The sequence below is a fragment of the Conger conger genome, chromosome 2, assembly GCF_963514075.1.
Source record: "Conger conger chromosome 2, fConCon1.1, whole genome shotgun sequence".
NCBI lineage: Eukaryota > Metazoa > Chordata > Actinopteri > Anguilliformes > Congridae > Conger > Conger conger.
Genome location: NC_083761.1, coordinates 51,928,069 through 51,954,811, shown reverse-complemented (window position 1 = coordinate 51,954,811; position 26,743 = coordinate 51,928,069). Strand labels below are relative to the sequence as shown.

Below are 26,743 nucleotides of genomic sequence, written 5' to 3'. Positions count from 1 at the left end.
AGTGGCAGACATGAAATTAGTAGGTGAAATTTATGTTTTCACTGAATAGTTTTCTGTGAAATGTTCAGTGAAAATTCAGTTGGTGATGAGGTCTCCCACATAACATTAGCCTAGCCAAATTTACCCCTTATATTTCTGAAAATGTCTCTTTAACTTGGGAAAAAGAAAAAACAATGCCTTCCACATGATTTGGGAAGCTTGTGTCACTACTGTAAGTCCCCCATCTTTTTACCATTCAGAATGATAAAACTCTCTTTCCTTATCTGTATAATTACAATTCATTGTAATGTGATGGGTGCTGGACTGGACTGAGGTTGAAAAAGATTATGGCCTCACAAAATTGGGAAGCTTTGATTAGACCTTCATTGTCAAAAGGGCTGGGCTTAGGATCAGTCAATTGGGTAATGATGTGTTATTTATACCAAATATGTACAAAACTGTACCTTCAGTTATAGGTTGAGGTTTTATGCCAACAAGTTCAATGTGCAAGGTCTTGCTTGCCACTGTGGTGGTACTTTTTCCACCTTCGGTGACTGTTCTAGTGGTAGTCGTGGTATCTCCTTTCTTAACGTCTGTGACTCTTGTAGTAGTGTCTCCTTTCTGGATTTCAATGGACGTTGTGGCGATACCATCTTTGTCAACCACAGTGGACTCTGTAGTTTCTTCTATGGGCTGTCCACCTTTAATGACTTCACTTGTTGAAAACATTTTACCATCTTTTATTACTTTTGTCACAGTGATGGCTATATCTCCTTGGTGTGACACAGTGGTTGTTTTAGCTGTACCATCTTTTTCGACGACAGAATATGTCTCTCTGGTGTCCTCTGTCTTTCCCACTACTCTGTTTCCTTTGGAGACTTCTGTTGTTTTGGTAGTGATGTCACCACTTGTGATTTCACTGGTAGTAGTAATGGTGTCTCCCTTCTTATCCACGATTGTTTTAGTGACAATACCATCATTGTTGACTGAAGGCTTCTTTTCCACTATTTCCTCTGTTGTTTCCATTGGTTTATCTCCGTCTTTCACCATTACCGTTGTCCTTTTTTCTTCTCTGTCCGTAACTATTTGATGTATGGTCATTTGTTCCCCTTTTTCAGCCACAGTTGTCTCTGTGATGCTGCCATCTGCTTTGGTCACTTTGGTTGTCTTGGTGGTGCTTGGAGTGGTGTCATCTGTGATAACACCAGTTTCTTTTTCTGAAGTGACAGTGATCCTGCCATCCATAGTTGTCGTTGTCGTGGTGATAACTGTACCGTCTTCACTCAACTGCTTTGATATCTCAATAGTTTCTTTAGTCTCACCTCTTGTCATGCCTGAGGATGTTTCATCAACAGCTTCTGTGACATCTTGACTTGTAAAGTAGAATTTTTTCACCTCCTTTCCCCCCTCCTTTACTGTAGTTGTAGTTGTAGTGATGTCACCTTCGGTGACTTCAATGACAGTTATTTCGGTGTCTCCCTTTTTGACGACAGAGGTTGTTATTAATCTGCCATCTTTGTCAGTCACAGTGTATTTTTCGGTCCCTTCTTCTTTGTCTTTCAGAGGCTTTCCATCTTCTGAAACTGTCTTTGAGCTTTTAGTGACACCGCCTTTGGTGACTTCAATCAGTGTGGTGACAGTTTTCCCATCGTTCGTTTCAGTGGTTGTTGAAGTGCTTCCATCTTCATTCTCCACTGTGGATTTCTTTGTAGTTTCCTCTGTAGCCTGCACAATTTCATTGTTTTTCCAGATCTCTGTGATGGTTGTTGTAAAGTACCCTTTGGTAACCTTTCGGATTGTGGTGATTGTTTCCCTTTCACGGATTACAATAGTAATTAGAATGCTTCCATCTTGTTGCAGAACAGTTGATTTCTTAGTCTCCCGATGCACATGAGCACTAGTCTCTTTGATGGGCTGTCCTCTAAGTATTTTCTTGGACACAATAGTTTTTCCATCCCTGGTTGTTATTTCCTCAACCTCTATGGTTCCGTCATTTTTGCCTCTTTCAATTGTTAATACAGTCTCCAAAGTTCCGCCTTCAGTACCAGGCTTGAATGCTTTTTCAGTCTCTTCAGTGTGTGAAGTTGTGCTTTTCACTGTGGTGGTAATTTCCCCACCTCTGGAGACTTCTGTATTGGTAGTAGTGGTTTCCCCCTTTGTGACATCAGTCACTGTTGTAGTGGCATTTCCTTTTTTTATGACTGTGGTTGTTGTGGTGGTGCCATCTGTACCTAAGACAGTGGATTTCTCAGTTGACTCTTCAGTCTTTTCTAATGGCTTGCCACCTTCAGTGATTTCAGTTGTCTTTTGCGTTAAATCACCTTTGGAGACTTCTGTCACCGTGGTCTCTATATCTCCCTCTTTTGTCACAGTGATTGTTTTAGTGGTACCGTCTTCCTCGACAACAGCAGAAGTCTCTATGACATCTGTTGTCTTTTCTACTACTTCATTTTCTTTGGTAACCTCTGTAGTTTTGGTGGTGGTGCTCCCTTTGGTGACTTCAGTGATGGTAGTCGTTGTGTCTCCCTTTTTGTCCACTGTTGTAATAGTGATACCGCCATCTTTGTCAACTAAAGGCTTTTTTTCCACTATTTCCTCTGTGGTTTCCACTGGTTTATTTCCCTCCTGCACTGTTACAGTAGTTTTTGTTTCACCTCCTTCTGAAACCTTATAAACTGTTTCAACTGTTTCCCCTGTAGTAATCTCAGTGGTCTCTGTTGTGCTACCATCATTCTTAATGACTTTCATTTTCTTTGTGGTGCTCGGGGTGATGTCTTTTGTTGCAACACCTGTTTCTTTTTCCTCAGTTAAAGTGGTCTTGCCCTCCTTAGTTATTTTTGTTGTTGTTGTTGTGGTAACTGTGCCATCTTCGTTGACTTGCTGAGATATGCCAACAGACTCTTTGGTTTCACCTACTGTGATGGTTAGAGAAGGTTCCTCCACAACTTCCATTTCTTCTTCACTTGTGAAGAAAAGAGTTTTCACAACATTTCTACCCCTCTTTATTAATGTTGTTGTTGTAGTGATGCTACCTTTGGTGACTTCAGTGACGGTTATTGTGCGGTCTCCCTTTTTGGTCACAGTTTTTGTTGTTGTGCCATTTTCATCAGTTTCAGTGGATTTCTCTGTTGACTCTTCCTCTTTCTGAACCTCGCCATTTATTGAGACTTCTTTTGTGGATTTAGTGACACCGCCTTTGGTGATTTCCACTAGGGTGATGACTTTATTGCCATCAATAGTTTCAGTGGTTGTCGTAGTGCTCCCATCTTCATTTACCACAACATATGTTGTTGTGGTTGCCTCTGAGGTTTTCACAATTTTGTTGTTCTTCTTGACCTCTGTGATTGTTCTTGTAACATCCCCCTTTCTGACTTTTGTGATTGTGGTTGTTGTACTCATTTCACGGATTACAAGTGTGATTACTACAGTCCCGTCTTCTTGTTGAACAATCGTTTTCTTTGTTTCCTTATAGACCTCACCACTTTCATCTTGGCCAGGTAGTCCTCTTATTGTTTTCTTGAAAAATGTGGTCTTGCCACCTTTAGTGGTTATTTTCTCTATAGTAATTGTGCCGTCCTTGTTACCCCTTTCTGTTGTAAGTTCCGTTTCTAAAACATTGCCTTCAGGAACAGGTCTGAATGCTTCAGTAGTCAACTCAGTATGCTTAGTCTTGCTTTTCACTGTGCTGGTAGTTTCATCACCTTTGGAGACTGCTGTAGTGGTAGTAGTCGTTTCCCCTTTAGTAACATCAGTGACTGTTGTAATGGTGTCTCCTTTATGGATCACAGTGGTTCTTGTAGCGGTACCATCTTCATTGACTACAGTGGACTCTTCAGTATCTTCTATGGGCTGTTCACCTTTAGTGACTGCAGTTGTTGTAGATTTTTGCCCATCTTTTATGATGTTGGTCACAGTGGTGATTGTATCTCCTTGTTTTGTCACAGTAGTTGTTTTAGCTGTACCATCTTTTTCAACAACAGAAGATGTCTCTGTGGTGTCCACAGTCTTTTCCACTACTACGTTCCCTTTGGTGACTTCTGAAGTTGTGGTGATGATATCCCCTGTGGTGACTTCAGTGATAGTAGTAGTGGTGTCTCCCTTTTTATCCACTTTTGTTTTAGTGATAGTCCCATCTGTGCTGGCTGAAGGCTTCTTTTCCACAGTTTCTTCTTTAATTTCAATTGGTTTGTCTCCTTCTTTCACCATTACCGTTGTTCTTTTTTCATCTTTTTCTGTTACCGTTTGATGTACTGTGATTTTCCCCTCCCTTTCAGTTACAGTGGTCTGTGTGCTGCTGCCGTCCTCTTTGGTCACTTTTGTTGTCTTTGTGGTGCTCGGGGTGGTGTCTTCTATCAGAACACCTGTTTCTGTTTCTGAAGTGACAGTGGTCTTGCCATCTATACTTGTTGTTGTAGTCGTTGTGGTAACTGTACCATCGTCATTGAGCTGCTTTGATATCTCAGTAGTTTCTTTCATCTCACCTCTTGTCAGGCCTGGGGATGTTTCATCAATAGTTTTTGTTTCTTCTTGACTTGTAAAGTAGAATGTTTTCACCTCATTTTCCCCCTCTTTAATTGTTGTTGTAGTTGTAGTGATGTCATCTTTGGTGACATCAATGATAGTTTCTGTTGTGTTTCCCTTTGTGATCACGGTGGTTGTTACTGATCTGCCATCTTTTTCAGTAACCGTATATTTCTCTGTCTCTTCTTCTTTGTCTTCGAGAGGCTTTCCATCTTCTGAGACTGTTTTTGTGGTCTTAATGATTCCTCCTTTGGTGACTTCAACTAGTGTAGTGACTGTTTTCCCATCATTAGATTCAGTGGTTGTTGTTGTGCTTCCATCTTCATTCTCCACTGTGGATTTCTTTGTAGTTTCCTCTGTGGTCTGCACTATTTCATTGTTTTTCCAGATCTCTGTGATGGTTGTTGTAAAGTACCCTTTGGTAACCTTTCGGATTGTGGTGATTGTTTCCCTTTCACGGATTACAATAGTAATTAGAATGCTTCCATCTTGTTGCAGAACAGTTGATTTCTTAGTCTCCCGGTGCACATGAGCACTAGTCTCTTTGATGGGCTGTCCTCTGAGTATTTTCTTGGTCAAAATAGTTTTGCCATCAGTAGTCCTTACTTCCTCAACCTCTATGGATCCATCATTCTTGCTTGTTTCCATTATAACTACAGTTTCCAGAACTTTGCCATCAGTGCTCGGTATAAATGCTTGTTTAGACTCTTCAGTGTGTGAGGTCTTGCTTTTCACTGTGGTGGTAATTTCCTCACCTTTGGAGACTGCTGTAGTGGTAGTAGTGGTTTCCCCCTTCGTGACATCAGTCACTGTTGTTGTGGCGTCTCCTTTTTTTATGACTGTGGTTGTTGTGGTGGTGCCATCTGTACCTAAGACAGTGGATTTCTCAGTTGACTCTTCAGTCTTTTCCACAGGTTTTCCACCTTGAGTGATTTCAGTTGTCTTTTGCGTTAAATCACCTTTGGAGACTTCTGTCACCGTGGTCTCTATATCTCCCTCTTTTGTCACAGTGATTGCTTTAGTGGTACCGTCTTCCTCGACAACAGCAGAAGTCTCTATGACATCTGTTGTCTTTTCTACTACTTCATTTTCTTTGGTAACCTCTGTAGTTTTGGTGGTGGTGCTCCCTTTGGTGACTTCAGTGATGGTAGTCGTTGTGTCTCCCTTTTTGTCCACTGTTGTAATAGTGATACCGCCATCTTTGTCAACTAAAGGCTTTTTTTCCACAATTTCCTCTGTGGTCTCCACTGTTTTATTTCCCTCCTGCACTGTTACAGTAGTTTTTGTTTCACCTCCTTCTGAAACCTTATAAACTGTTTCAACTGTTTCCCCTGTAGTAATCTCAGTGGTCTCTCTTGTGCTCCCATCATTCTTAATCACTTTCATTTTCTTTGTGGTGCTTGGGGTAATGTCTTTTGTTGCAACACCTGTTTCTTTTTCCTCAGTTAAAGTGGTCTTGCCCTCCTTAGTTATTTTTGTTGTTGTTGTTGTGGTAACTGTGCCATCTTCGTTGACTTGCTGAGATATGCCAACAGACTCTTTGGTTTCACCTACTGTGATGGTGAGAGAAGGTTCCTCCACAACTTCTATTTCTTCTTCACTTGTGAAGAAAAGAGTTTTCACAACATTTCTACCCCTCTTTATTAATGTTGTTGTTGTAGTGATGCTACCTTTGGTGACTTCAATGACGGTTATTGTGCGGTCTCCCTTTTTGGTCACAGTTTTCGTTGTTGTTGTGCCATCTTCATCAGTTTCAGTGGATTTCTCTGTTGACTCTTCCTCTTTCTGAACCTTGCCATTTATTGAGACTTCTTTTGTGGATTTAGTGACACCGCCTTTGGTGATTTCCACTAGGGTGATGACTTTACTGCCATCATTAGTTTCAGTGGTTGTCGTAGTGCTCCCATCTTCATTTACAACGACAGATGTTGTTGTGGTTGCCTCTGAGGTTTTCACAATTTTGTTGTTCCTCTTGACCTCTGTGATTGTTCTTGTAACATCCCCCTTTCTGACTTTTGTGACTGTGGTTGTTGTACTCATTTCACGGATTACAAGTGTGATTACTACAGTCCCGTCTTCTTGTTGAACAATCGTTTTCTTTGTTTCCTTATAGACTTCACCACTTTCATCTTGGCCAGGTAGTCCTCTTATTGTTTTCTTGAAAAATGTGGTCTTGCCACCTTTAGTGGTTATTTTCTCTATAGTAATTGTGCCGTCCTTGTTACCCCTTTCTGTTATAAGTTCAGTTTCTAAAACATTGCCTTCAGTAACAGGTCTGAATGCTTCAGTAGTTAACTCAGTATGCTTAGTCTTGCTTTTCACTGTGCTGGTAGTTTCATCACCTTTGGAGACTGCTGTAGTGGTAGTAGTCGTTTCCCCTTTAGTAACATCAGTGACTGTTGTAATGGTGTCTCCTTTATGGATCACAGTGGTTCTTGTAGCGGTACCATCTTCATTGACTACAGTGGACTCTGTAGTTTCTTCTATGGGCTGTTCACCGTCAGTGATTGCAGTTGTTGTAGATTTTTGCCCATCTTTTATGATGTTGGTCACAGTGGTGATTGTATCTCCTTGTTTTGTCACAGTAGTTGTTTTAGCTGTACCATCTTTTTCAACAACAGAAGATGTCTCTGTGGTGTCCACAGTCTTTTCCACTACTACGTTCCCTTTGGTGACTTCTGAAGTTGTGGTGATGATATCACCTTTGGTGACTTCAGTGATAGTAGTAGTGGTGTCCCCCTTCTTGTCAACCTTTGTTTTAGTGATAGTGCCATCACTGTTGACAGAAGGTTTCTTTTCCACTATTTCTTCTGTCATTTCTATTGGTTTGCCTCCTTCTTTCCAGATTACCGTTGTTTTTTTTTCATCTCCTTTTGTAAGTGTTTGATGTATGGTCATGCTTTCACCTTTTTCAGTCACAGTGGTCTCTGTGCTGCTGCCATCCTCTTTGATCACCTTTGTGCTCTTTGTGATGCTTGGGGTGGTGTCTTCTGTTACAACACCAGTTTCTATTTCTGAAGTGGTGGTGGTTTTGCCATCTATAGTTGTTGTTGTTGTTGTGGTAACTGTACCATCTTCATTGAACAGCTTGGATATCTCAGTAGTTTCTTTTTTATCACCTCTTGTCAGGGCTGATGTAGTTTCATCAACAGCTTCTGTTTCTTCTTGACTTGTAAAGTAGAATGTTTTAACCTCCTTACCACTCTCTTCAACTGTTGTTGTAGTTGTAGTGATAGCATCTTTGGTGACTTCAATGACAGTTATCGTGGAGTCTCCCTGTTTGATCTTGGTAGTGGTTGTTGATCTGCCATCTTTGTCAGTCACAGTGTATTTTTCAGTCTCTTCTTTTTTGTCTTTCAGAGGCTTGCCATCTTCAGAGACTATTTTTGAGGTTTTAGTGATGCCACCTTTTGTTACTTCAACCAGTGTGGTGACCGTTTTCCCATCATTAGTTTCAGTTGTTGTTGTAGTGCTTCCATCTTCATTTACCACGATGGATTTTGTTGTGGTAGCCTCTGAGGTTTCAATAATTTCGTTGTTCTTCTTGACCTCTGTGATAGTTCTTGTAAAACCCCCCTTTCTCACCTGTGTGATTGAGGTTATTGTACTCTTTTCATTAATTACAAATGTAATTACAATAGTGCCATCTTCGTGTTGAACAATCTTTTTCTTTATTTCCTTAAATACCTTACCACTCTTATCTTGGACTGATTGTCCACTAATTGTTTTAGTGGAAATTGTGGTCTTGCCATTTTTGGTGGTTATTTTCTCTATAGTAATTGTGCCGTCCTTGTTACCCCTTTCTGTTATAAGTTCAGTTTCTAAAACATTGCCTTCAGTAACAGGTCTGAATGCTTCAGTAGTTAACTCAGTATGCTTAGTCTTGCTTTTCACTGTGCTGGTAGTTTCATCACCTTTGGAGACTGCTGTAGTGGTAGTAGTCGTTTCCCCTTTAGTAACATCAGTGACTGTTGTAATGGTGTCTCCTTTATGGATCACAGTGGTTCTTGTAGCGGTACCATCTTCATTGACTACAGTGGACTCTTCAGTATCTTCTATGGGCTGTTCACCGTCAGTGATTGCAGTTGTTGTAGATTTTTGCCCATCTTTTATGATGTTGGTCACAGTGGTGATTGTATCTCCTTGTTTTGTCACAGTAGTTGTTTTAGCTGTACCATCTTTTTCAACAACAGAAGATGTCTCTGTGGTGTCCACAGTCTTTTCCACTACTACGTTCCCTTTGGTGACTTCTGAAGTTGTGGTGATGATATCACCTTTGGTGACTTCGGTGATAGTAGTAGTGGTGTCTCCCTTCTTGTCAACTTTTGTTTTAGTGATACTGCCATCATTGCTGACTGCTGCCTTCTTTTCCACAATTTCTTCTGTGGTTTCAATTTGGTTTTCTCCTTCTTTCACCATTACAGTTGTTCTTTTTTCACCTTTTTCTGTTACTGTTTCATGTATTGTCAGTGTTTCCCCCTTTTTAGTCACAGTGGTTTCTGAGGTGCTGCCGTCCTGTTTGGTCACTTTGGTTGTCTCTGTGATGCTTGGAGTGGTTTCGTCTGTGATAACACCAGTTTCCTTTTCTGAAGTGATGGTGGTTCTGCCATCCATAGTTGTTGTTGTCGTGGTGGTAACTGTACCATCTTCACTCAACTGCTTTGATATCTCAATAGTTTCTTTAGTCTCACCTCTTGTCATGCCTGAGGATGTTTCATCAACAGTTTTTGTTTCTTCTTGACTTGTAAAGTAGAATGTCTTCACCTCGTTTTCCCCCTCTTTAATTGTTGTTGTAGTTGTAGTGATGTCATCTTTGGTGACCTCAATGACAGTTGTTGTGGTGTCTCCCTTTTTGATCATGGTGGTTGTTCTTGATCTGCCATCTTTGTCAGTAACCGTATATTTCTCTGTCTCTTCTTCTTTGTCTTCGAGAGGCTTTCCATCTTCTGAGACTGTTTTTGTGGTCTTAATGATTCCTCCTTTGGTGACTTCAACTAGTGTAGTGACTGTTTTCCCATCATTAGATTCAGTGGTTGTTGTTGTGCTTCCATCTTCATTCTCCACTGTGGATTTCTTTGTAGTTTCCTCTGTAGTCTGCACTATTTCATTGTTTTTCCTGATCTCCGTGATGGTTGTTGTAAAGTACCCTTTGATAACCTTTCGAATTGTGGTGATTGTTTCCCTTTCACGGATTACAATAGTAATTAGAATGCTTCCATCTTGTTGCAGAACAGTTGATTTCTTAGTCTCCCGATGCAAATGAGCACTTTTCTCTTTTATAGGCTCTCCTCTGAGTATTTTCTTGGACACAATAGTTTTGCTATCTCTGGTTATTACTTCCTCAGCTTCTATAGTTCCGTCCTCCTTGCCTGTTTCCGTTATAACTACAGTTTCCAGAACTATGCCTTCAGTGCCCGGTTTAAATGCTTGTTTAGGTTCTTCAGTGTGTGAGGTCTTGCTTTTCACTGTGGTGGTAATTTCCTCACCTTTGGAAACTGCTGTAGTGGTAGTAGTGGTTTCCCCCTTCGTGACATCAGTCACTGTTGTCGTGGCATCTCCTTTTTTTATGACTGTGGTTGTTGTGGTGGTGCCATCTGTACCTAAGACAATGGATTTCTCAGTTGACTCTTCAGTCTTTTCCACAGGTTTTCCACCTTGAGTGATTTCAGTTGTCTTTTGCGTTAAATCACCTTTGGAGACTTCTGTCACCGTGGTCTCTATATCTCCCTCTTTTGTCACAGTGGTTGCTTTAGTGGTACCGTCTTCCTCGACAACAGCAGAAGTCTCTATGACATCTGTTGTCTTTTCTACTACTTCATTTTCTTTGGTAACCTCTGTAGTTTTGGTGGTGGTGCTCCCTTTGGTGACTTCAGTGATGGTAGTTGTTGTGTCTCCCTTTTTGTCCACTGTTGTAATAGTGATACCGCCATCTTTGTCAACTAAAGGCTTTTTTTCCACAATTTCCTCTGTGGTCTCCACTGTTTTATTTCCCTCCTGCACTGTTACAGTAGTTTTTGTTTCACCTCCTTCTGAAACCTTATAAACTGTTTCAACTGTTTCCCCTGTAGTAATCTCAGTGGTCTCTGTTGTGCTACCATCATTCTTAATCACTTTCATTTTCTTTGTGGTGCTCGGGGTGATGTCTTTTGTTGCAACACCTGTTTCTTTTTCCTCAGTTAAAGTGGTCTTGCCTTCCTTAGTTATGGTTGTTGTTGTTGTTGTGGTAACTGTGCCATCTTCGTTGACCTGCTGAGAAATGTCCATGGTTTCTTTGGTTTCACCACCTGTGAGGCTTGTGGATGGTTCATCCAAAACATCAGTTTCTTCTTCACTTGTGAAGTGCAGAGTTTGCACAACACTTGTACCCCTCTTTATTAATGTTGTAGTTGTTGTGATGCTACCCTTGGTGACTTCAGTGACGGTTATTGTGTGATCACCCTTTTTGGTCACAGTTTTTGTTGTTGTTGTGCCATTTTCATCAGTTTCAGTGGATTTCTCTGTTGACTCTTCCTCTTTCTGAACCTCGCCATTTATAGAGACTTCTTTTCTGGATTTAGTGACACCGCCTTTGGTGATTTCCACTAGGGTGATGACTTTATTGCCATCAATAGTTTCAGTGGTTGTCGTAGTGCTCCCATCTTCATTTACCACAACATATGTTGTTGTGGTTGCCTCTGAGGTTTTCACAATTTTGTTGTTCTTCTTGACCTCTGTGATTGTTCTTGTAACATCCCCCTTTCTGACTTTTGTGATTGTGGTTGTTGTACTCATTTCACGGATTACAAGTGTGATTACTACAGTCCCGTCTTCTTGTTGAACAATCGTTTTCTTTGTTTCCTTATAGACCTCACCACTTTCATCTTGGCCAGGTAGTCCTCTTATTGTTTTCTTGAAAAATGTGGTCTTGCCACCTTTAGTGGTTATTTTCTCTATAGTAATTGTGCCGTCCTTGTTACCCCTTTCTGTTGTAAGTTCCGTTTCTAAAACATTGCCTTCAGGAACAGGTCTGAATGCTTCAGTAGTCAACTCAGTATGCTTAGTCTTGCTTTTCACTGTGCTGGTAGTTTCCTCACCTTTGGAGACTGCTGTAGTGGTAGTAGTTGTTTCCCCTTTAGTAACATCAGTGACTGTTGTAATGGTGTCTCCTTTATGGATCACAGTGGTTATTGTAGCGGTACCATCTTCATTGACTACAGTGGACTCTTCAGTATCTTCTATGGGCTGTTCACCGTCAGTGATTGCAGTTGTTGTAGATTTTTGCCCATCTTTTATGATGTTGGTCACAGTGGTGATTGTATCTCCTTGTTTTGTCACAGTAGTTGTTTTAGCTGTACCATCTTTTTCAACAACAGAAGATGTCTCTGTGGTGTCCACAGTCTTTTCCACTACTACGTTCCCTTTGGTGACTTCTGAAGTTGTGGTGATGATATCCCCTGTGGTGACTTCAGTGATAGTAGTAGTGGTGTCTCCCTTTTTATCCACTTTTGTTTTAGTGATAGTCCCATCCGTGCTGGCTGAAGGCTTCTTTTCCACAGTTTCTTCTTTAATTTCAATTGGTTTGTCTCCTTCTTTCACCATTACCGTTGTTCTTTTTTCATCTTTTTCTGTTACCGTTTGATGTACTGTGATTTTCCCCTCCTTTTCAGTTACAGTGGTCTGTGTGCTGCTGCCGTCCTCTTTGGTCACTTTTGTTGTCTTTGTGGTGCTCGGGGTGGTGTCTTCTATCAGAACACCTGCTTCTGTTTCTGAAGTGACAGTGGTCTTGCCATCTATACTTGTTGTTGCAGTCGTTGTGGTAACTGTACCATCGTCATTGAGCTGCTTTGATATCTCAGTAGTTTCTTTCATCTCACCTCTTGTCAGGCCTGGGGATGTTTCATCAATAGTTTCTGTTTCTTCTTGACTTGTAAAGTAGAATGTTTTCACCTCATTTTCCCCCTCTTTAATTGTTGTTGTAGTTGTAGTGATGTCATCTTTGGTGACATAAATGATAGTTTCTGTTGTGTTTCCCTTTGTGATCACGGTGGTTGTTATTGATCTGCCATCTTTGTCAGTAACCGTATATTTCTCTGTCTCCTCTTCTTTGTCTTCGAGAGGCTTTCCATCTTCTGAGACTGTTTTTGTGGTCTTGATGATTCCTCCTTTGGTGACTTCAACTTGTGTAGTGACTGTTTTCCCATCATTAGATTCAGTGGTTGTTGTCGTGCTTCCATCTTCATTCTCCACTGTGGATTTCGTTGTAGTTTCCTCTGTAGTCTGCACTATTTCATTGTTTTTCCTGATCTCCGTGATGGTTGTTGTAAAGTACCCTTTGATAACCTTTCGAATTGTGGTGATTGTTTCCCTTTCACGGATTACAATAGTAATTAGAATGCTTCCATCTTGTTGCAGAACAGTTGATTTCTTAGTCTCCCGATGCAAATGAGCACTTTTCTCTTTTATAGGCTCTCCTCTGAGTATTTTCTTGGACACAATAGTTTTGCTATCTCTGATTATTACTTCCTCAACTTCTATAGTTCCGTCCTCCTTGCCTTTTTCCGTTATAACTACAATTTCCAGAACTATGCCTTCAGTGCCTGGTTTAAATGCTTGTTTAGGTTCTTCAGTGTGTGAGGTCTTGCTTTTCACTGTGGTGGTAATTTCCTCACCTTTGGAAACTGCTGTAGTGGTAGTAGTGGTTTCCCCCTTCGTGACATCAGTCACTGTTGTCGTGGCATCTCCTTTTTTTATGACTGTGGTTGTTGTGGTGGTGCCATCTGTACCTAAGACAGTGGATTTCTCAGTTGACTCTTCAGTCTTTTCCACAGGTTTTCCACCTTGAGTGATTTCAGTTGTCTTTTGCGTTAAATCACCTTTGGAGACTTCTGTCACCGTGGTCTCTATATCTCCCTCTTTTGTCACAGTGGTTGCTTTAGTGGTACCGTCTTCCTCGACAACAGCAGAAGTCTCTATGACATCTGTTGTCTTTTCTACTACTTCATTTTCTTTGGTAACCTCTGTAGTTTTGGTGGTGGTGCTCCCTTTGGTGACTTCAGTGATGGTAGTCGTTGTGTCTCCCTTTTTGTCCACTGTTGTAATAGTGATACCGCCATCTTTGTCAACTAAAGGCTTTTTTTCCACAATTTCCTCTGTGGTCTCCACTGTTTTATTTCCCTCCTGCACTGTTACAGTAGTTTTTGTTTCACCTCCTTCTGAAACCTTATAAACTGTTTCAACTGTTTCCCCTGTAGTAATCTCAGTGGTCTCTGTTGTGCTACCATCATTCTTTGTCACTTTCATTTTCTTTGTGGTGCTCGGGGTGATGTCTTTTGTTGCAACACCTGTTTCTTCTTCCTGAGTCAAAGTGGTCTTGCCCTCCTTAGTTGTGGTTGTTGTTGTTGTTGTTGTGGTAACTGTGCCATCTTCGTTGACCTGCTGAGAGATGTCAATTGTTTCTTTGGTTTCACCACCTGTGAGGCTTGTGGATGGTTCATCCAAAACGTCAGTTTCTTCTTCACTTGTGAAGTGCAGAGTTTTCACAACATTTGTACCCCTCTTTATGATAGTTGTAGTTGTTGTGATGCTACCCTTGGTGACTTCAGTGGCGGTTATTGTGCGGTCACCCTTTTTGGTCACAGTTTTTGTTGTTGTTGTGCCATCTTCATCAGTTTCAGTGGATTTCTCTATTGACTCTTCTTCCTCTTTCAGAGGCTCACCATTGATTGAGACTAGTTTTGTAGATTTAGTGAGACCGCCTTTGGTGACTTCTTGTAACGTTGTGACTTTTTCACCATCGTTAGTTTCAGTGGTTGTCGTAGTGCTTCCGTCTTCATTTACCACTGTGACTTTTATTGTGGTAGCCTCTGAGGTTTCAACAATTATGTTGTTCTTCTTGACCTCTGTGATAGTTCTTGTAAAATCCCCCTTTCTAACCTTTGTGAATGTGGTGATTGTACTCTTTTCACGGATTACCAGTGTGATTACTTCAGTGCCATCTTCTTGTTGAATGATCGTTCTCTTTGTTTCCTTAAAAACCTTACCACTCTTATCTTGGACAGATTGTCCCCTTATTGTTTTCCTGGAAATTGTGGTCTTGCCACCTTTGGTGGTTATTTTCTTGATGGTAATTGTGCCATCCTCGTTACCCCTTTCTGTTGTAAGTTCTGTTTCTAAAACATTGCCTTCAGTAACAGGTCTGATTTTTTCAGGGGTCAATTCAGTATGCTTTGTCTTGCTTTTAATTGTGCTGGTAGTTTCCCCATGTTTGGAGACTGTTTCAGTGGTTGTAGTGGTTTCCCCTTTTGTGATATCAGTGACTGTTGTAATGCTGTCTCCTTTACGGGTTACAGTGGTTGTTGTGGCGGTACCGTCTTTATCAACTAATGTGGACTCTTTCGTCTCTTCTATGGGCTCTTCACCTTTCGTGATTTCAGTTGTTGTAGAGCTTTGGCCATCTTTTATGATGTTGGTCACAGTGGTGATTATATCTCCATGTTTTTTCACGGTGATTGTTTCAGCTGTACCATCTTTTTCGACAACAGAAGATGTCTCTGTGGTGTCCACAGTCTTTTCCACTACTACGTCACCTTTGGTGACTTCTGAAGTTGCCGTGGTGATATCCCCTGTGGTGACTTCAGTGATAGTTGTAGTGGTGTCTCCCTTCTTGTCAACTTTTGTTTTAATGATACTGCCATCAGTGCTGATTGAAGGCTTCTTTTCCACAATTTCTTCTGCTATTTCCATTGGTTGTTCTCCCTCTTTCACCATGATGGTTGTTCTTTTTTCATCTTTTTGAGTAACTGTTTGATGTATGGTCATTGTTTCACCTTTTTCAGTCACAGTGGTCACTGTGCTGCTGCCATCCTCTTTTGTTACTTTGGTTGTCTTTGTGGTGCTTGGGGTGGTATCTTCTGTTTTAACCCCAGTTTCTTCTTCTGAAGTGATAGTGGTCCTGCCATCCATAGTTGTTGTTGTCGTCGTGGTTACTGTACCATCTTTCTCAAACTGCTTGGCTATCTCAGTAGTCTCTTTAGTCTCCCCTCTTTTCAGGCCTGGGGATGTTTCATCAATTGTTTCTGTTTCTTCTTGACTTGTAAAGTAGAATGTTTTCACCTCATGTTCCCCCTCTTTAATTGTTGTTGTAGTTGTAGTGATGTCATCTTTGGTAACCTCAATGACAGTTGTTGTGGTGTCTCCCTTTTTAATCACGGTGGTTGTTCTTGATCTGCCATCTTTGTCAGTCACAGTATATTTCTCTATCTCTTCTTCTTTTTCTTCCAGGGGTGTGCCTTCTTCTGATACTTTTTTTGTTGTTCTAGTGGCAGTGCCTTTGGTGACTTCAACTAGTGTGGTCACTATTTTCCCATCGCTAGTTTCAGTGGTTGTTATAGTGCTTCCATCTTCATTCACCACTGTGGATTTCTTTGTAGTTTCCTCTGTAGTCTGTACTATTTCATTGTTTTTCCTGATCTCTGTGATGGTTGTTGTTAAGTCCCCTTTGATAACCTTTCGGATTGTGGTGATGGTTTCCCTTTCACGGATTACAATAGTAATTAGAATGCTTCCATCTTGTTGCAGAACAGTTGATTTCTTAGTCTTTCGATGCACATGAGCACTAGTCTCTTCGATGGGCTTCCCTCTGAGTATTTTCTTGGTCACAATAGTTTTCCCATCTCTAGTTGTTACTTCCTCAACCCCTATGGTTCCGTCATTATTGCCTGTTTCCATTGTAATAACAGTTTCCAGAACCCTGCCTTTAGTACCAGGCTTAAATGCTTTTTCATTCTCTTCAGTGTGTGATGTTGTGCTTTTTACTGTGGTGGTAATTTCCCCACCTCTGGAGACTTCTGTATTGGTAGTAGTGGTTTCCCCCTTTGTGACATCAGTCACTGTTGTAGTGGCATTTCCTTTTTTTATGACTGTGGTTGTTGTGGTGGTGCCATCTGTACCTAAGACAGTGGATTTCTCAGTTGACTCTTCAGTCTTTTCCACAGGTTTTCCACCTTGAGTGATTTCAGTTGTCTTTTGCGTTAAATCACCTTTGGAGACTTCTGTCACCGTGGTCTCTATATCTCCCTCTTTTGTCACAGTGATTGCTTTAGTAGTACCGTCTTCCTCGACAACAGCAGAAGTCTCTATGACATTTGTTGTCTTTTCTACTACTTCATTTTCTTTGGTAACCTCTGTAGTTTTGGTGGTGGTGCTCCCTTTGGTGACTTCAGTGATGGTAGTTGTTGTGTCTCCCTTTTTGTCCACTGTTGTAATAGTGATACCGCCATCTTTGTCAACTAAAGGCTTTTTTTCCACAATTTCCTCTGTGGTCTCCACTGTTTTATTTCCCTCCTGCACTGTTACAGTAGTTTTTGTTTCACCTCCTTCTGAAACCTTATAAACTGTTTCAACTGTTTCCCCTGTAGTAATCTCAGTGGTCTCTGTTGTGCTACCATCATTCTTTGTCACTTTCATTTTCTTTGTGGTGCTCGGGGTGATGTCTTTTGTTGCAACACCTGTTTCTTCTTCCTGAGTCAAAGTGGTCTTGCCCTCCTTAGTTGTGGTTGTTGTTGTTGTTGTGGTAACTGTGCCATCTTCGTTGACCTGCTGAGAGATGTCAATGGTTTCTTTGGTTTCACCACCTGTGAGGCTTGTGGATGGTTCATCCAAAACGTCAGTTTCTTCTTCACTTGTGAAGTGCAGAGTTTTCACAACATTTGTACCCCTCTTTATGATAGTTGTAGTTGTTGTGATGCTACCCTTGGTGACTTCAGTGACGGTTATTGTGCGGTCACCCTTTTTGGTCACAGTTGTTGTTGTTGTTGTGCCATCTTCATCAGTTTCAGTGGATTTCTCTATTGACTCTTCTTCCTCTTTCAGAGGCTCACCATTGATTGAGACTAGTTTTGTAGATTTAGTGAGACCGCCTTTGGTGACTTCTTGTAACGTTGTGACTTTTTCACCATCGTTAGTTTCAGTGGTTGTCGTAGTGCTTCCGTCTTCATTCACCACTGTGAATTCTATCGAGGTAGCCTGTGAAGTTTTCACAATTTTATTATTGGTCCAGACTTCCACAGTTGTTTTTGTAACATCCCCTTTTCTCTCCTTTGTGATTATGGTTGTTGTACTCTTTTCACGGATTTCAAGTTTGATTACTTCAGTGCCATCTTCTTGTTTAAATATTGTTTTCTTTGTTTCCTTAAAGATCTTACCGCTTATATCTTGGTTAGGTTGTCCTCTTATTTTTTTCTTGGAAATTATGGTCTTGCCATTTTTGGTTCTTATTTTGTCAATGGTAATTGTGCCATCCTCGTTACCCCTTTCTGTTGTCACTTCAGTTTCTAAAGTGTCGTCTTCACTAACAGCTCTGAATGTTTCAGGGGCTACTTCAGTATGTTTTGTCTTGGTTTTCACTGTAGACATAGTTTTTCCACCTTCTGAGACTGTTGTAGTGGTAGTAGTGGTTTCACCTTTCGTGACGTCAGTAACTGTTGCAGTGGTGTCTCCTTTATGAGTCACAGTGGTTGTTGTGGTGGTACCATCTTTTTCGACTACAGTGTACTCTTTAATATCTTCTATGGGCTGTTCACCTTTAGTGACTGCAGTTGTTGTAGATTTTTGCCCATCTTTTATAATGTTGGTCACAGTGATGATTGTATCTCCTTGTTTTGTCACAGTAGTTGTTTCAGCTGTACCATCTTTTTCAACAACAGAAGATGTCTCTGTGGTGTCCACAGTCTTTTCCACTACTACGTTCCCTTTGGTGACTTCTGAAGTTGTGGTGGTGATATCCCCTGTGGTGACTTCAGTGATAGTAGTAGTGGTGTCTCCCTTTTTATCCACTTTTGTTTTAGTGATAGTCCCATCCGTGCTGGCTGAAGGCTTCTTTTCCACAGTTTCTTCTGTAATTTCTATTGGTTTGTGTCCTTCTTTCACCATTACTGTTGTTTTTTTTTCATCTCCTTTTGTAAGTGTTTGATGTATGGTCATGCTTTCACCTTTTTCAGTCACAGTGGTCTCTGTGCTGCTGCCATCCTCTTTGATCACCTTTGTGCTCTTTGTGATGCTTGGGGTGGTGTCTTCTGTTACAACACCAGTTTCTATTTCTGAAGTGGTGGTGGTTTTGCCATCTATAGTTGTTGTTGTTGTTGTGGTAACTGTACCATCTTTATTGAACAGCTTGGATATCTCAGTAGTTTCTTTTTTATCACCTCTTGTCAGGGCTGATGTTGTTTCATCAACAGCTTCTGTTTCTTCTTGACTTGTAAAGTAGAATGTTTTAACCTCCTTACCACTCTCCTGAACTGTTGTTGTAGTTGTAGTGATGTCGTCTTTGGTGACTTCAATGACAGTTATCGTGGAGTCTCCCTTTTTGATCTTAGTGGTGGTTGTTGATCTGCCATCTTTGTCAGTCACAGTGTATTTTTGAGTCTCTTCTTCTTTGTCTTTCAGAGGCTTGCCATCTTCAGAGACTATTTTTGAGGTTTTAGTGATGCCACCTTTTGTTACTTCAACCAGTGTGGTGACCGTTTTCCCATCATTAGTTTCAGTTGTTGTTGTAGTGCTTCCATCTTCATTTACCACGATGGATTTTGTTGTGGTAGCCTCTGAGGTTTCAACAATTTTGTTGTTCTTCTTGACCTCTGTGATAGTTCTTGTAAAATCCCCCTTTCTCACCTGTGTGATTGAGGTTATTGTACTCTTGTCATTAATTACAAATGTAACTACAATCGTGCCATCTTCGTGTTGAACAATCTTTTTCTTTATTTCCTTAAATACCTTACCACTCTTATCTTGGACTGATTGTCCACTAATTGTTTTCTTGGAAACTGTGGTCTTGCCATTTTTGGTGGTTATTTTCTCTATAGTAATTGTGCCGTCCTTGTTACCCCTTTCTGTTATAAGTTCAGTTTCTAAAACATTGCCTTCAGTAACAGGTCTGAATGCTTCAGTAGTTAACTCAGTATGCTTAGTCTTGCTTTTCACTGTGCTGGTAGTTTCATCACCTTTGGAGACTGCTGTAGTGGTAGTAGTCGTTTCCCCTTTAGTAACATCAGTGACTGTTGTAATGGTGTCTCCTTTATGGATCACAGTGGTTCTTGTAGCGGTACCATCTTCATTGACTACAGTGGACTCTTCAGTATCTTCTATGGGCTGTTCACCGTCAGTGATTGCAGTTGTTGTAGATTTTTGCCCATCTTTTATGATGTTGGTCACAGTGGTGATTGTATCTCCTTGTTTTGTCACAGTAGTTGTTTTAGCTGTACCATCTTTTTCAACAACAGAAGATGTCTCTGTGGTGTCCACAGTCTTTTCCACTACTACGTTCCCTTTGGTGACTTCTGAAGTTGTGGTGATGATATCACCTTTGGTGACTTCGGTGATAGTAGTAGTGGTGTCTCCCTTCTTGTCAACTTTTGTTTTAGTGATACTGCCATCATTGCTGACTGCTGCCTTCTTTTCCACAATTTCTTCTGTGGTTTCAATTTGGTTTTCTCCTTCTTTCACCATTACAGTTGTTCTTTTTTCACCTTTTTCTGTTACTGTTTCATGTATTGTCAGTGTTTCCCCCTTTTTAGTCACAGTGGTTTCTGCGGTGCTGCCGTCCTGTTTGGTCACTTTGGTTGTCTCTGTGATGCTTGGAGTGGTTTCGTCTGTGATAACACCAGTTTCCTTTTCTGAAGTGACGGTGGTTCTGCCATCCATAGTTGTTGTTGTCGTGGTGGTAACTGTACCATCTTCACTCAACTGCTTTGATATCTCAATAGTTTCTTTAGTCTCACCTCTTGTCATGCCTGAGGATGTTTCATCAACAGTTTTTGTTTCTTCTTGACTTGTAAAGTAGAATGTCTTCACCTTGTTTTCCCCCTCTTTAATTGTTGTTGTAGTTGTAGTGATGTCATCTTTGGTAACCTCAATGACAGTTGTTGTGGTGTCTCCCTTTTTAATCACGGTGGTTGTTCTTGATCTGCCATCTTTGTCAGTCACAGTATATTTCTCTATCTCTTCTTCTTTTTCTTCCAGGGGTGTGCCTTCTTCTGATACTTTTTTTGTTGTTCTAGTGGCAGTGCCTTTGGTGACTTCAACTAGTGTGGTCACTATTTTCCCATCGCTAGTTTCAGTGGTTGTTATAGTGCTTCCATCTTCATTCACCACTGTGGATTTCTTTGTAGTTTCCTCTGTAGTCTGTACTATTTCATTGTTTTTCCTGATCTCTGTGATGGTTGTTGTTAAGTCCCCTTTGATAACCTTTCGGATTGTGGTGATGGTTTCCCTTTCACGGATTACAATAGTAATTAGAATGCTTCCATCTTGTTGCAGAACAGTTGATTTCTTAGTCTTTCGATGCACATGAGCACTAGTCTCTTCGATGGGCTTCCCTCTGAGTATTTTCTTGGTCACAATAGTTTTCCCATCTCTAGTTGTTACTTCCTCAACCCCTATGGTTCCGTCATTATTGCCTGTTTCCATTGTAATAACAGTTTCCAGAACCCTGCCTTTAGTACCAGGCTTAAATGCTTTTTCATTCTCTTCAGTGTGTGATGTTGTGCTTTTTACTGTGGTGGTAATTTCCCCACCTCTGGAGACTTCTGTATTGGTAGTAGTGGTTTCCCCCTTTGTGACATCAGTCACTGTTGTAGTGGCATTTCCTTTTTTTATGACTGTGGTTGTTGTGGTGGTGCCATCTGTACCTAAGACAGTGGATTTCTCAGTTGACTCTTCAGTCTTTTCCACAGGTTTTCCACCTTGAGTGATTTCAGTTGTCTTTTTCGTTAAATCACCTTTGGAGACTTCTGTCACCGTGGTCTCTATATCTCCCTCTTTTGTCACAGTGGTTGCTTTAGTGGTACCGTCTTCCTCGACAACAGCAAAAGTCTCTATGACATCTGTTGTCTTTTCTACTACTTCATTTTCTTTGGTAACCTCTGTAGTTTTGGTGGTGGTGCTCCCTTTGGTGACTTCAGTGATGGTAGTCGTTGTGTCTCCCTTTTTGTCCACTGTTGTAATAGTGATACCGCCATCTTTGTCAACTAAAGGCTTTTTTTCCACAATTTCCTCTGTGGTCTCCACTGTTTTATTTCCCTCCTGCACTGTTACAGTAGTTTTTGTTTCACCTCCTTCTGAAACCTTATAAACTGTTTCAACTGTTTCCCCTGTAGTAATCTCAGTGGTCTCTGTTGTGCTACCATCATTCTTTGTCACTTTCATTTTCTTTGTGGTGCTCGGGGTGATGTCTTTTGTTGCAACACCTGTTTCTTTTTCCTCAGTTAAAGTGGTCTTGCCTTCCTTAGTTGTGGTTGTTGTTGTTGTTGTGGTAACTGTGCCATCTTCGTTGACCTGCTGAGAGATGTCAATGGTTTCTTTGGTTTCACCACCTGTGAGGCTTGGGGATGGTTCCTCCAAAACTTCTGTTTCTTCTTCACTTGTGAAGTGCAGAGTTTGCACAACACTTGTACCACTCTTTATTGTGGTTGTAGTTGTAGTGATGCTACCTTTTATGACTTCAGTGACTGTTATTGTCCGGTCTCCTTTTTTGGTCACAGTTGTCGTTGTTGTTGTGCCATCATTGTCAGTAACAGTGAATTTCTCTGTTGACTCTTCTTCCTCTTTCAGAGGCTTGCCATTTATTGAGACTTTTTTTGTAGATATTATGATACCACCTTTGGTGACTTCTTGTAGTGTGATGACTTGTTCACCTTCAATTGTTTCACTAGTTGTTGTTGTGCTTCCATCTTCATTTACCACTGTGGATTCTGTTGTGGTTTCCTCTGAGGTTTTAACAATTTTTTTATCCTTCTTTACCTCTGTGATGGTTCTTGTGACCTCCCCTTTTCTAGCCCTTGTGATTGTAATTATTGTGTTCTGTTCCCGGATTACAAGTGTAGCTACTACAGTGCCGTCTTCTTGTTGAATGATCTGTTTCTGTGTTTCCTTGAAGATATCACCGCTCATGTCTTGGCCAGTTTGTCCCCTTATTTTTTTCTTGGAAACTATGGTCTTTCCATCTTTGGTGCTTATTTTCTCTACGGTAATTGTGCCGTCCTCATTGGCCCTTTCTGTGGTAAGTTCAGTTTCTAAAACACTGCCTTCAGTAACAGGTCTGAATGTTTCTGGTGCTAATTCAGTATGTTTAGTCTTCCTTTTCACTGTAGAAGTAGTTTCCCCACCTTCTGAGACTGTTGTAGTGGTTGTACTGGTTTCCCCTTGAGTGACATCAGTGACTGTGGTTGTAATTTCTCCTCTATGGACCACAGTGGTTGTTGTGGCGGTACCATCTTTTTCGACTACCGTAGACTCTTTAGTCACTTCTCTGGGCTGTTCACCTTTCGTGATTTCAGTTGTTGTAGAGGTTTGCCCATCTTTTATGATGTTGGTCACAGTGGTGATTGTATCTCCTTGTTTTGTCACGGTCGTTGTTTCAGCTGTACCATCTTTTTGAACAACAGAAGATGTCTCTGTGGTGTCCACAGTCTTTTCTACTACTACATTCCCTTTGGTGACTTCTGAAGTTGTGGTGGTGATATCCCCTGTGGTGACTTCAGTGATAGTAGTAGTGGTGTCTCCCTTTTTATCCACTTTTGTTTTAGTGATAGTCCCATCTGTGCTGGCTGAAGGCTTCTTTTCCACAGTTTCTTCTGTAATTTCTATTGGTTTGTGTCCTTCTTTCACCATTACTGTTGTTCTTTTTTCATCTTTTTCTGTTACTGTTTGATGTACTGTGACTTTCCCCTCCTTTTCAGTTACAGTGGTCTGTGTGCTGCTGCCATCCTCTTTGGTCACTTTTGTTGTCTTTGTGGTGCTCGGGGTGGTGTCTTCTGTCAGAACACCAGTTTCTGTTTCTGAAGTGACGGTGGTCTTTCCATCTATACTAGTTGCTGTCGTCGTTGTGGTAACTGTACCATCTTCATTTAACTGCTTTGATATTTCAGTAGTTTCTTTCATCTCACCTCTTGTCAGACCTGGGGATGTTTCATCAATAGTTTCCGTTTCTTCTTGACTTGTAAAGTAGAATTTTTTCACCTCCTTACCCCCCTCCGTCACTGTTGTTGTAGTTGTTGTGATGCCATCTTTGGTGAGCTCAATGACAGTAGTTATGGTGTCTCCTTTTTTGATCACAGTGGTTTTTGTTGATCTTCCATCTTTGTCAGTGACAGTGTATTTCTCTGTCTCTTCTTCCTTGTCTTTCAGAGGCTTCCCTCCTTCTGAGACTGTTTTTGTGGTTTTAGTGAAACCACCTTTGGTGACTTCAACCAGCATGGTCACTGTTTTCCCATCGTTAGTTTCAGTGGTTGTTGTTGTACTTCCATCTTCATTTGTCACAGTGGATGTCTGTGTAGTGTCCTCTGCAGTTTGCACAATTTTGTTTTCCTTCCTGGTCTCTGTGGTGGTTTTTGTAACATCCCCTTTGATAAGCTTTCGGATTGTAATGACTGTTTCCCTTTCATGGATTACAATTATAATTAGTATACTTCCATCTTGTTGCAGAACAGTTGATTTTTTTGTTTCCCTATGAAAGTGAACACTACTTTCTTTGATAGGCTCCCCTCTCAGTATTTTCTTGGACACAATAGTTTTGCCGTCTAAAGTCGTTATTTCCTCAACCTCAATGGAACCATCTTCCCTGCCTGTTTCCTGTGTAATTACATTTTCCAAAACTATACCTTCAGTTTCAGGAATAAATGCTTTTTCAGGCTCTTCAGTGTTTACAGTCTTTCTTTTGACTGTGGTGGTAATTTTCCCATCTTTGATTACTTCCTTTGTACTAGTAGTGGTTTGTCCTTTAGTTACATCTGTGACCGTTGTCGTGGTGTCTCCTTTTTTTTTTACCATTGTTTTTGTGGTGCTACCATCTGTTCCGACCACAGTGGATTCCTGAATTGACTCTTCAGTCTTTTCCACAGGCTTGCCGGCTTCAGCAGCTTCAGTTGTCTCATATGTTACACCACCTATGGTGACTTTGGTCACTGTGGTCTCTTTATCTCCCTGTTTTGTCACAGTGATTGTTTTAGCGCTACCGTCTTCCTCGACAACAGTAGAAGTCTCTGTGACATCCATAGTCTTTTCTACTACTTCGTTTTCTTTGGTGACCTCTGTAGTTTTGGTGGTGGTGCTCCCTTTGGTGACTTCAGTGATGGTAGTCGTGGTGTCTCCCTTTTTATCAACCGTTGTCATCGTGATACTATCATCTTTTTCGACCAAGGGCTTTTTCTCTACAATTTCCTCTGTGGTTTCCACTGGTTTATCTCCCTCCTGCACCGTTACAGTCGTTTTTGTTTCACCTCCTTCTGTAACCTTAGAAATGGTTTGAACGGTTTCCCCTATTCTTGTCTCAGTGGTCTCTTTTGTGCTGCCATCCTTCTTGGTCACTTTAGTTTTCTTTGTGGTGCTAGGTACAGTGTCTTCCATTGCAACATCATTTTCCCTTTCCAGAGTGACAGTGGTCTTGCCCTCTTTAGTTGTGGCTGTTTTTGTTATTGTGGTAACTGTACCGTCTTCATTGACCTGTTGAGATATATCAACTGTCTCTTTAGTTTCCCCTGTGAGGCTTGGGGAGGGTTCTTCCAAAATCTCACTTTCTTCTTCACTTGTGAATTGCATAGTTCTCACAACATTTGTACCACTCTTTATTATTGTTGTAGTTGTAGTGATGCTACCCTTGGAGACTTCAGTGACTGTTGTCGTGCGATCTCCTTTTTTAGTCACAGTTGTTGTTATTGTTTTTCCATCTTCATCAGTTTCAGTGGATTTCTCTGTTGACTCTTCCTCTTTTTGAACCTCACCATTTATTGAGACTTCTTTTGTGGATTTAGTGACACCGCCTTTGGTGATTTCCACTATGGTGATGACTTTATTGCCATCATTAGTTTCAGTGGTTGTCGTAGTGCTCCCATCTTCATTTACCATGACAGATGTTGTTGTGGTTGCCTCTGAGGTTTTCACAATTTCGTTGTTCTTCTTGACCTCTGTGATTGTTCTTGTAACATCCCCCTTTCTGACTTTTGTGATTGTGGTTGTTGTACTCATTTCACGGATTACAAGTGTGATTACTACAGTCCCGTCTTCTTGTTGAACAATTGTTTTCTTAGTTTCCTTAAAGATCTTACCAGTCTTATCATGGCTGGTTTGTCCTCTAATTGTTTTCTTGGAAATTGTGGTCTTGCTATCTTTGGTGGTTATTTGATCTATGGTAACTGTGCCATCCTCATTACCCCTTTCTGTTGTAAGTTCAGTTTCCAAAACTTTACCTTCAGTAATGGGTCTGAATGTTTCAGCAACCAATTCAGTATGTTTTGTCTTACTTTTCACAGTATTGGAAATTTCCCCCGCTTTGGAGACTGTTGTAGTGGTAGTAGTGGTTTCCCCTTGAGTGACATCAGTGACTGTTGTAGTGGTGTCCCCTTTATGGGTCACAGTGGTTGTTGTGACCATACCATCTTTATCCACTACAGTGTCCTTTTTTGACTGTTCTATTGGCTGTTCGCCTTTAGTAATTTCAGTTGTTGTCAATGTTTCACCATCTTTTTTTACCTTGGTCACTGTGGTCTTTGTATCTCCTTGTTTTGTCACCGTGGTCGTTTCAGCTGTACCATCCTTTCGAACAACAGAAGATGTCTCTTTGGTGCCCACCGTCTTTTCCACTACTCTGTTTCCTTTGGTGACTTCTGAAGTTGTGGTGGTGAAACCACCTTTGGTGACTTCAGTGATAGTTGTAGTGGTATCTCCCTTTTTATCCACTTTTGTTTTCATGATACTCCCATCATCCTTGACTAAAGGCTTCTTTTCTACAATTCTTTCTCTGGTTACCATTGGTTTGTCACCTTCTTTCACAACTACAGTAGTTATTTTTTTATCTCTTTCTGTAACTGTTTCAGATATGGTAATTTCATCCCCCTTTTCAGTCACAGTGGTCTCTGTGGTGCTTCCATCCTCATTAGGCACTTTTGTTTTCTTTGTTATGCTTGGGTTGGTGTCTTCTGTTATAACACCAATTTCTGTTTCTGAAGTGAGAGTGGTCTTGCCATCCTTTGTTGCTGTTGTTGTTGTAGTGACTGTACCATCGCCATTGAACTGTCTGACTATTTCAGTTGTTTCCTTAGCCTGAACTCCAGTCAGGCTTAGAGATGTTTCATCAACTGCTTCCATTTCTTCTTGACTTGTGACATAGAATTTTTTCACTACCTTTTGTCCCTCCTTTACTGTTGTTGTAGTTGTAGTAATGCCGTCTTTGCTTACCTTAGTGATTGTTGTTGTGGTGGCTCCCTTTTTGATCACA

General features: G+C 41.0%; 2 protein-coding genes across 2 annotated transcripts in view; both read right to left on the bottom strand.

Annotated features, from left to right (window-relative positions):
- LOC133114970 (mucin-3B-like) overlaps nucleotides 1-26,736 on the bottom strand; it is a 35,596-nt gene extending 8,860 nt beyond the window's left edge. The window contains exon 1 of the mRNA XM_061224676.1: nucleotides 444-26,736. Within this exon, the coding sequence (XP_061080660.1) occupies nucleotides 444-26,613 (26,170 nt within the window). The 5' untranslated portion in view covers nucleotides 26,614-26,736. The remainder of the gene's footprint in view (nucleotides 1-443) is intronic.
- LOC133121251 (uncharacterized) overlaps nucleotides 26,700-26,743 on the bottom strand; it is a 23,015-nt gene continuing 22,971 nt past the window's right edge. Inside the window, exon 4 of the mRNA XM_061230456.1 lies at nucleotides 26,700-26,703. Coding sequence (XP_061086440.1) covers nucleotides 26,700-26,703 — 4 coding nt within the window. The remainder of the gene's footprint in view (nucleotides 26,704-26,743) is intronic.